This window comes from Rattus rattus, chromosome 11, assembly GCF_011064425.1.
Source record: "Rattus rattus isolate New Zealand chromosome 11, Rrattus_CSIRO_v1, whole genome shotgun sequence".
Classification (NCBI taxonomy): domain Eukaryota; kingdom Metazoa; phylum Chordata; class Mammalia; order Rodentia; family Muridae; genus Rattus; species Rattus rattus.
Genome location: NC_046164.1, coordinates 57,991,382 through 58,002,541, shown reverse-complemented (window position 1 = coordinate 58,002,541; position 11,160 = coordinate 57,991,382). Strand labels below are relative to the sequence as shown.

The window sequence follows — 11,160 nt, the reverse complement described above, 5'->3', positions numbered from 1 at the left end:
GCAGCCTTCACATGAAAATGTAGAACTCGAAGCTCTTCCTGCACCATGCCTATCTGGATGATGATGGACTGAACTTCCGAACCTATAAACTAGCCTCAATTAAATGTTGTCTGTCATAAGAGTTGACTTGATCATGGTGTCTGTTCACAGCAGTAAAACCCTAACTGTGACAGAAGTTGGTAGCAGGGACTGGGGTGGGTATTGCTGTGATAGGCCTGACCATGCTTTTGTTTGGAGAATGTAGAATTGGGAACTTTAGATTTGGAAAGCCACGGGATGTCTTAAGTGGGGCTTAATGAGCCATACTAGTAGGAATATGAAAGACTTTGTTGCTGTGAGTGATTTCAGCTGTGCAAACTTGGCCCAAGCGGTGTCACTATGTGCTTTAAAGACTGTTTTTGTGGTATTTTGGTGAAGAACTTGGCTGCTTTTTGCCCTTATCTGAAGAGTCTGCCTGAGGCTAAGGTAAAGGGGCTCAAATTAATTCCATTGACAAAGGAAGTCTCAGAAACACCCATTATAGACTCTGTTCTCTGGTTATGTCTGGTGAAGGGAATTTTTGAAAAAGCATAGCACACTTACGAAGGAGAAATATAAAAATATAGTACAAGTATTAAAGGGGTATCAGGAAGTGAAACGGAGCTGAATCCTGTGTTCAAGGACTTTAAGTTGAATTAAGGGAGTAGTGAGCTTGGGGCAAGATTCCACCCAGCTATATTTAGGTCCAGGCCTGGTCGTACACACCTTTAATCCCAGAAGATAAAGCCAAGCCGATCTCTGAGTTCAAAGGCAACCTGAGATAGAGCAAGTTCTAGAAGAAGAAAAGCTAAGTCTAGGCAACTGGTACACTTTTTTTTTTTTTTTTTTTTTTTTTTCCGGAGCTGGGGACAACCTGGGCCTTGTGTGCTTGCTAGGGCAAGCACTCTACCACCCAGCTTTCCCCAACCCTGGTAACACCCCTGGAGACAGGCATGCAGATCTCTGAGTTTAAGGTCAATCTTTAGGGCAAGATCCAGGACAGCCAAGGTTAGGCAGTGAAGGAGTTGAAAAAGAGGAAGCTGGTTATAATGAATAGAACAAGGGGGCCATATTCCAGATCCTTTCTGGTCTTAGGACACAAAACACCAGATGTGGCCAGGGCGAAGTGCCAGCAGGCATGGTGTCGTGGTGTAGACACTGCAGAGCCGCGCCATCTAAGGTCTGAGTGGACCACTTGGAGAGTTTCTGCACACACTGTTGAGAGATGCAGCTTCTGTTGCCATAGATACTGAAAGAGCGACACACCGGTGGAGCTGACCTAAGTGGAATAAAGTGAAGTGAATACCAGTCACGGAGTGGAAATGTGGTCTGTATAGGGTGTTCCTCACAGTGACATAGCAACACCTTTCTGTTCTTCCTGTGTCCCTGAAGAATGAAGAGCACAGAGTGCAAAACCAGTTCAGTGTGGGGAAAATTGAGTGCTTTTGTATTTTCAAGGTGTGTGTGTGTGTGTGTGTGTGTGTGTGTGTGTGTGCATATTAAATAATGTGCATTGCATGAGTGCACATGTACATGTGCACATGTGTAGAGGACAACTTGCAGGATTGAAGCCTTCTACCATGTAGATACCGGGTATCAGAACCAACTCAGGTTGTGAGACTTGGCTGCAAGTTTCTTGACCCGAGGAGCCAGCTACCGCACAGTCCAGACGACATGTTTCCACCAGTGTTCACACCCGAGGGAGATGGGGTATGCATACCGTGTCTCAAGTGTTTAGGACCCTTTTGGATTTGGAGAGTTTTCCAGATTTGGTGAATGGGGAACACAAATTTTTGTAATATGTAATGAGATATTGTAGTGACTCTCAAGTTTGCAAACATTTGATTTCTGTTTGATTTGCCCCCATGCACATAGCCTACAGTCATTTTTTTAATTAATTTTCCATGTTTTTGAATATAGTATACAAAATACACAGTCTTTTGAAGAATTTTGTGCATGAAACAGAAAAAAAGAAGGAGGAGGAGAAGACGATGACAACGACCATGACCAGTATAGGAGGTATGAAGGGTTCCTGTCTCTTCCTTGCTAACACAGAAAGACTTCTGTGTCTTCCCCGAACATGCAGGAAACATAATTAACCTAGCAGAGTCAAAGATTAAGCAATTTAAAGCTATTTGCTGCAGTGTATCTCATTTTTCTCAACAGTAAGAAACTTGAAAATTCGCTTTAACCTTGTGAAAGTATTAAAATTTTTTGCTGTATTTTCTCCCTTGGGACTTTAAATGTCAATATGTTTTTTAACATAAATCTTAGAATATTAAATCAATCTCTCTCTTCTGTCTCTCTCTCTCTCTCTCTCTCCTCTCTTCAGCAGGGGTTTCTCTCTGTTGCCCTGACTATCCTGGATCTCACTTTGTAGACTAGGCTATCTTTGAGCTCAGGAATCCACCTGTCTCACTTTCTAGGTTCTAGGGTTAAAAGTGGAGTACAACATCTTTTAGAATTTATTATTTTCTCTACGTTTTTTCCTACTCTACATGTTGTTTTCTTCTTACTCAATTATTTTCACCATGCCTTTCTCTAGTCAATCTTGATACAATATTAGAGTGTTTGTATGTGTGTGTGTGTGTGTGTGTGTGTGTGTGTGTGTGTGTGTGTGTGTGAGTGTATTACACCTTGAGTGTGGAATACAGAAAATAACTTTGTGGTATTGGCTGTCTCCATCCAGGGTGTAGGGAAAAAACAAGCTCAAGGTTTCAGGTTTACCCAGCAAATGCACTTGCCATCAAATATCTCAGTCAAATACATACATACATACATACATACATACATACATACATACACACATATACATATACACATACACACACATATATATGTATATGTATATATATGACTTACATATAGAAATAATGAACTCACATCTTACAATTTGAGAAGCTGAACAGTAGTACACATTTATAGAAAAGATTTCAGCATCAAACTAGAATTCTGATTTCTTCCTGCTTTCTATATCAATGTAAAAAATTGAATGGATGCCTGAAAGAGTCAGCTTTCTCCATTCTATGTCAGAATTAAGAAAAACATCTTTATTTCACATCAGTATTATGAAATTAAAAAGAGCTAATTGTACAAGGTGTCAGCCCAGTGTTTGGAACATAAACATTTCTCAACAGAGGTATATTATTATGATAACTATGAAGGATTTATAATTCAACTGCTCTAATCCCAATAGCACAAATGAGCTGAAATCAGAAAATCCAAGTGGCATATCTGAAGACCTCTAAGGGTCCCCACAGAGCAGGCACATTCAGGTATAGCCCTTCTCCTTTTAATTCAGCTGCACATAATTTCATTATGACGGTGGGAAGACAATTTCCCTATCAAAATATGGTGACACACAAACACTATGAAACTAGTTACTTCCATTTTCATTCCTTGGTTCACAGAACCCTAAGGCTGAGCAGGGCCTCCTCATTCTAAGGTCACTTGTTTATTTACTTCTGAGAAGATATAACCCTTCCCAGGAAGAAGAGGAGGAGAAGGAGGAGGAGGAGGAAGAGGAGGAAGAGGAGGGGGAGGAAGAGGAGGAGGAAGAGGAGGAGGAGGAAGAGGAGGAGGAGGAAGAGAAAAGAAGGAGGATGATGTTGATGAGAAGGAGGAAGCAGAAGAGGAGGAGGTGGAGGAGAAGAGCTGGGCATGGTGGCACATTTGTAACACTTGAAAGCAGAGACAGCTGGATCTCTGTGAGTTCAATACCAGCCAAGGCTACATAGAGACACCTTGTCTCAAGGAAACAAAACAACTCTTACCACCCAGCCTGCACACTGCAAGATTATAGGACTTGTTGATAAGATTAGATTTCTATTCTTCTAATACAATACTTCAGAGATTTTTATGGATTGATATTAAAAGAATAACAGAATTATTATATAACCATGTATTTAATATGTACCCAATTACATGAAGCCTATGCTGTTTGGTAGGTATTATCTTAATCTTCAAAAGATTCATGAAAACTAGGAGCTACCATTCTCATTATAAGTGGCAATAAATAGGGTAAATATATAAATATAATATGCTTATTTTATAAGTAGTTGAATCGTTAAAATTAAGGATGGTTGCTAGCTAGCGTTTTCCAATTATAAAGGCCATGACCCAGAAAATGAAATGAAGTTCATCTATGGTTTCTGTGGGGGCTGGAGACGAAAAATATTTTGGTGCCCTCTAGAGGTGACCAGGGGTGTGCACCTGTCAAACCCTGGGAAATAGGGAAGTGGAAGGATTTAGGAGGAGCTATCTATCTATTACCCTTGCTTCTTCCCTTTTCAGTCACCCTGGTAGCATAGCTCTCATCCGTCACTCTAGAACTTTAGCAAGCATCGAAATCAGTTTTACGGCTTGCAAGTGTGCAGACTCCTGACGTCCAGCTTCCACATTTCAATCTGAGTCTTTGTACTGACTTTTCTCCTCTGGAATTTCAACTACAGTTCCTGGAGATTCTAAGGCTGCTCATGAGGGGATCATGGGCAAAGAACTACTGCTACTTAGGCCCATTTCAAGGCAGAAGGCTCTTGGTAAACAACCCACGTTTCCAGACCACTGTAATGCTTCGAACCCGAGTTCTCCATCACATTCTGGGAGGGCCACAGAGCTTACAAAGAGAGGAATACCTGATTTAGGAGGTATTCTTTCTAAAGCAAAACAAAACAAAAAACAAGCAAACAAACAAACCAAATAACAACAACAAAAAGCCTGAGGGTTTCAGGGGAGATACCCATTAGGGCACAAGAGAAGCTTGGGTCTGCAAACAGAGTTTAGGTCGTAGCTACTCTTCTGTATTTAATGCTCTTGGCCTTCACTGAAGAACAGCAAACATATCTGCCATTAAGGGAGGGAAAAACTCAAGTGCTTGTAGCCATGCTCCATCAAGTACCCTGGCAGTGAGTAAGTTTGACATGAACATTAGTCTGGTCATAACCTACATGGTATTTGGGTGTCATATTCATAATTCCAAAAACAATACTATGAGAAAATTAGAAAAGTAAAGACATTGTGGAGTAATGGATAATAGTATCACCAAACAGGTTGAACTCAAAGAATTGTTCTATGGAGTTTTACAATGTTGATCAGTGCTCAGTATAGCTCACCTTTGTTAAAAGATAACTAAAGTCTCACTAATATTCACCTCTCCCTTTTAAAACAATTTTCTTTCCTTACTGCCCTTTCTTGTAGGCCCCAACACCCTAAAGCTTTGATCACACACTGTGATTTTTAAATTTTTTTTTAAGTATCTAAATTATTCGTGCAGTCTTCCACCAATGGGATTTTCCTCTTAAACTAATAGGAGACTTGAATGCTGACTGCAGTGGATCCCACTTACTTAATCCAGGTCAGGATTTATGGAGACCTCGTGTGGTGACTGCAGGCACCACAGAGGTCTTTCACAGGGCTGGCTACAACAATCAAAGAGAAACTCAGAACTCATTTGGGAGCAACAAAACCTGGGAAGAAGTAAGCCTTGAAAGTTAATGTTTGGGGATGTGTGTAAGGCCCTTAAGAAACATCACTCAGTAGCGCTGTAAAAATAATGCAGTAATGCTGCCTCCCCCCCAGAAACTTTGTCATTCACGTTCCTTTCTTAATTGAAAGTTGTTGATACACAAAAAATTCACTAGCTTAAAAACATCATGATTTACTTAAAACCATCATTTTTTTAAAAGAAATTCATTGGTCGTATCTTCTATAAATTTTCATTTAATTAAAAGTGTTTCCTTAGGCACATTTTGTGTGAATGTTGTTCAACCTCCTCTTGATTTCATGCAGAATGAAAAGCAAGACACACACACACACACACACACACACACACACACACACACACCCGTACAGAGAGCGAGAGAGCGAGAGAGAGAGAGAGAGAGAGAGAGAGAAGAATCAAACCTGAATGTTGTTGCATCTAATTCCAGTGGTATCATTTATGAATATTTTGAATGTAGATTCCTGTAATTAAAATGCACATAGAACTATGAAGCACAGGCAGTGGATAAATTTATCATGTTACCAACGAAATGTCCAAGTTGTGACAGTAAATGAATTAGTGCATGTGAAAACATGCCTTGATCACATAATTTATTATTATAAAGAAATTCACTAGTTGGGAGAATCCCTCATCAATGACAATTTGTTTCGCAACTGACATGTGTTCCGTGTTTCAAGCCATAAGGAAATGTGGCTCTGGCTTCTCTTTTCTTTTCAAGGAAGTTAGTTATATAACAGGCCTTTAAGCTAAAATGTAGAAGGACAAATGAATGCATGAATGTCAAATGTTCTGAAGTCTTTAAAAGATTGGTGCCATACAACTAAATGAATGACATTCAAATGAATAATACCAAGGGTTCCAATCTACTTTATGAGGGGACATCCTGTCTTTGAAAACAAAAAACAAACAAACAAACAAAAAACCCAAAAACTTCTGAAGGGCTTTTGGATCTCAGTGTCAGGCAAAATGACCTGAAAAAGATATCCTGAAATTTTTAAATAAGCAAAAATAAAGATGGTGGAGGGATTTCAAGTTTCATATTCATGAAAGAAAACACTTATCAGGAAACCTACTAAGTGACAGGTAAATTGTTAAATGCCAAACATGCTAAAGGGAACTGGGCAGATTTTGTGGTCAAGAGTTGGCAGACACTGTATACAAATGAGACTTTACTATAAAACTGACTTTATGGTAGGAGCTGGCACACAGCAGATATGTGACTACAGGCAAAGATGATGAGGAAATTAAAATCAAGTGAAGAAGCTGACTCATTTAGATGTTATTTCAAACCTACAGTGGTGTTGGTTTCTGCTGAGAGAAAGGGAGATGGTGACTATTGCCAGACCTCACGCTGAGCAGACAAGAAGAAATGAGGAAATTCCTTTCCAAAATAGTGCTGGGGTGGGGGTGGGGGTGGGGATGATGGTCGGGGTGGGGGTGGGGTTGGGGGTGGGGATGGCACTGAATTAAGGAAAGCCTTCTAGTATAATGGGCATTGCTAGGATTTACTTCCCCTTCCCTTTGCCTCCTAAGAGAGTAAAACCACAGGGAGTTGTGTGAGTTTGTATAGTACACATACAACCAATCCCTCAGCATGGTGTTTAAGTGACTATAAAGAAAGGGTTAACGGAAGACGTTGGCTTAGAGATGTGAAGGCAAGCAAGAAGGTTGAAAGCACTATTCCCAACTTGCTACAACTCTAAAGTTTGAAGTCTCCCCCAAAAGAGAGAGAGAGAGAGAGAGAGAGAGAGAGAGAGAGAGAGAGAGAGAGAGAGAGAGAGAGAGGGGAGGGAGAGACTGCGAGCGCGCGCGCAGGCAGATCTATTTCAGTAGAGTTTTTTGTTTTAATTTTAAAATCATAATCTAGCTGTCTCTCTCTTGCAGTGTTGCAAGCCTAGAGCGGTCCCCTTTAGGTTCGCGCCTCAAGAAGCTGCAGCAGAGGCGCTGCGATCTCCATTTATTTATGAGCTGCCCTCAAAGCTGTCCCTCTCCTCCTTTTCCCACTGGGAATCTCCGTCTCCGGGCTCGGGTCACCTCTAGGGTCAAGGAGTTGCGTGGCGGGGACCGGGGTACCTCTTTCTGGTGACCAACTTTGTCTTGTTCTAGGAGTCTGGGCGCGAGCAGGGGCGTACGGGAACGCGCGCCGCCGCCTGCAGCCAGAGCTGGCAGCCTGGGCCTCACCTCTCCCGGGCGAGGTGCGGGCTTGCCGCGCGCGGCCAGGGGGCGGGGCGAGGCTCGCGGGGGCGGAGCCAAGGGCGGGGGCTCCGGTTGCTATATAAAGCGCGGCGGCCGCTTTAACTTCGGACTTGGGCTTATTTATTTACGGAGCGCCTGGACGGCGGAGGCTGGAGGAGGCGGCGGCTGTGGCTGCTGCAGACGGTGGTTAAAAAAAGGAGAAGGAGGCGGCGGCGGCGGCGGCGGCGGTGGCGAGGGATGGGAGCGCCCAGGCTTCAGGGCGCAGGCCGGAGCTGCCGAGCTTTCCTGGGGCTGCGGGAGTACTGAGGAGAAAAAGGGGACGTCCCGGGGGCCCACCGGCGACTCCAGAGGCGCGGACTGGGGTCTTTTGTTTGGCTGCGCTCAGCGCCCAGCAGCCAGAGCGGACAACTCCAGTTACAACAACAACCCACCTTCCAGCAGCCGGGCGAGACTTAGGCTGCCGAGTCCGTCCTATTGTTTAGACACTTGCCTGGGGCTCTGGAGCGCCAGTCCCCGCTCAGTCTCCGCCTTCCCTCTCCCTCCACCTTCTCCCCGGGAGCGGCGACTGCCGAAAGCCTCCCAGAGAGGGGAAGGGGCTGGAAGCCGAGCGCTGCCTAGACTGTGGTCGCCGAGTCAGGTGCAACGTCCGGGGCCAAGCGGCTTCTCCACGTCTGCGGCTGGACTCCTCCCGTGACAGTGGGAGACCAGATCCAAGCGGGGGAAACTTCCTGCACTTTGAGGTTGAAGACCCACTTGTAGGGGCTGCCTGAAGGGTGGCTGAGAGACTGCGCACATCAGGACGTCGCTGTTGTTTCTTCTACCTGTGCCGTCAGGTGTGGGCTGCGGAGCTGCGGCGTATCCCGGAGACCAGAGTGGCTGACAAGAGCGCGCACCCTCTACTGCCATTCAGCTGTCGCCTGGGGTCTACCCAGGTAGCAGATTCTATCTTCCTGCCTACCACCTAGTAGTCATCCATCAGGGCATAGTAGCAGCACTGGCATCGCCGACACCTAGTCTTTGCTTTGCTCTCTGAGCTCGCCTGTCTGCAAATCTTGCCCCAGCTAGTACCCACTCAATCTCTCCTACTCAACTTGGCTTACTGGATTTTTTCTGCAGGGGTGAGGACTAGTGGATATTTCTGCAAGGCTGCAGCGGTCCGACTGCCCTTTTGTCTCTGTGTGACCTCAGGGGCAGGCCCTGGTGCAGAGCGTCGCCAAGGACGCCGGGAGGGAGGCGGGATTGCCAAGATATCCTCCAGTGAAGTGCATGTGTGTGTGTGCAAACCATCCTTGGCTGTCGCGAAGCAGAGAAGACGGCTTGGGGCTGCTGCTGTGCCGCAGGAGTGGAGAGGCCCCGTGAGCTGAGCCCTGCGCCCCGCATCACCGCTCGGCGCCCCCAAGGCTGCCTGAATACCCGGTGCGCCCCGGCGCGCGACATGACCAGTCTCTCCGAGGGCTCTGCTTTGGACCTGCCAGGCCCTTGCGCCTTCTAGCTTCGGGGGGAATCCACTTTGATCAGGGCCACCATTACTGTTAAAGCCCCCTCCTCAGCCTTGTACTCTTCCCACTGGAATCGGATTTGCTAGAGGGTGCGTGGAATCGGAAGTCCTCCCTTGTCCTCAAGCAACCAGCCTCTGCATCTTCGCGGACACTGCAAGTAGGAGCTCTTTTACCGCCAAGTTGAAGTCGCGCTCTGTCCTCACAGCTGCTTCGGGGTCTACCCCAAGCCTGAGTCGGGCCTATTGATATTCAGGACCTGAAGTTGCCCACGGATCTTGTGCTCTGCTAGAAAGGCTTGGAGAGCAGAGGAAAGACGTGTGCTTCTGTCTGCTCTCCTGCCCCATATCACTGTACCATATTACTGTGGGCTGTGGGCTGCAAGACCAGCGCCAGGAACTGGGCCTCGGACGCCGTCCAGTTTTCACGCAACCGAAAGCTAAAGTCCCTCAAAGCAAGGGGTCTGTTGGGGAAGATGAGTGGCATTGGCTGGCAGACACTGTCCCTATCTCTGGGGTTAGTGTTGTCGATCTTGAACAAGGTGGCGCCTCAGGCGTGTCCGGCCCAGTGCTCCTGTTCAGGCAGCACAGTGGACTGTCATGGGCTAGCACTGCGCAGTGTGCCCAGGAATATCCCCCGCAACACGGAGAGACTGTGAGTATGGGTACTTCGCCCTCCCCGATTCTCCCTCACTCCCTATTGAGGTAGCACAGCCCTAAGCGTCCAGCCTGGAAAGTCCACGTGTGGTAGAAACCTGTTCCTGGTGCAGCCCTCTGAGGCTCTTCAGCACGCGCATCCCGGGGTTGGGCCCTCTGGAAAGGGCACTAAACTGGGAGGAGCCTTTGCCAAGGAGGGGCGGGTCGCTGGCAGCTTGCGTGGTCCCCCTTTTCCTGAACCCCTCTCGCCCTTTGCCACTGCCGGCGCACTGTGGACCAGTTCTTTCTGGCTGGGGAGAGAGGCGCCTGGAACTAGAATCCAAGGATGCCTGGGGCAAGGGAGGTGTGACCCTGTTTCCTAGACTGAAAAACCAGGAGTCACCTTGGGCTTGCAAACAGTCACGGGTCATTTCAGGACCTTGTTGCCTCAGACTGGAGAAGGGTGGCCAAAACGGGAATTGTCCTCTCCTGGGCTTTATGTAGCTTTCTAAGTACTGAGGGAGGGGAGATGGAGCCTTGGGGAGCTTGAGAGATATTTCATTGTCTACGAAGGATGAGTACCCCAGGACAGCCGCAGTCCTCTCTGTGGGACTTGCATCATTTGCATCATTCTCCTACCTCAACTTTCTAAAGACCCTCTCATTTACTGCGAGGCGGCAGCAACCGTAGCGGTCCTTAAGTGACTCCACTGAGCGGGAGACTTTGGGCAAGACTGCGTCCCAGGGTTTAAATAAAGTTAGCATTGCTTCTTCATCTAGAACCCACTGGGCCGGGTCCAACTGCTTTGTTGACCCCGTGGCCTGGGCTGTCCCTTCCAGCTCTTCCTGCTGCGGCTGTATGCCCTGGGGCACCTTTCTGGCAATCTCTGAGCTCCTTCACGTGGTGGCAGCTGCTCTGCCTGCCCCTCTTCGCGCTCGGTCGCCCGCAGACATCCCCGCCTCCCTGTCTGCGCGAGTCTTTAATGAAGAAATAAACGCAGACCCGGGGATGACGGCCCCCATGCTCCTGGTGGGGCACTTCCCGAGTTAGGGAAGCGAAGCGCGGAGGCTACTCTCTTTGTGAAGCCGAGCCCTACGCCACGCGCCCGCCCCAGCCCCGGATGCGCCCGGCTCTCCTGGTTGCGCATGGGCTGGCAGGCGCGGATGGTTTTGGGCTAGTGTAGTGTGGTCGATTGCGCAGAGACTCCTGCTCTTTGCTAGGACTGCGTTTAGCCAAGGGAAAGGGAAACCCTAGGACAACACTTCTGCATACAAAGTCATCAAGGCCAACCCTTGTCCTCCTCTTTATGCAAACT

General features: G+C 47.0%; 1 protein-coding gene across 4 annotated transcripts in view; it reads left to right on the top strand.

Annotated features, from left to right (window-relative positions):
• Positions 1-8,799: 8,799 nt before the first annotated feature.
• The window catches only part of Slit2 (slit guidance ligand 2), a 327,841-nt gene continuing 325,480 nt past the window's right edge, over positions 8,800-11,160 (top strand). For all 4 annotated transcript variants that reach the window (XM_032916904.1, XM_032916902.1, XM_032916903.1 and 1 more), the window contains exon 1: positions 8,800-9,864. In XM_032916904.1, coding sequence (XP_032772795.1) covers positions 9,686-9,864 — 179 coding nt within the window. In that variant the 5' untranslated portion in view covers positions 8,800-9,685. The remainder of the gene's footprint in view (positions 9,865-11,160) is intronic.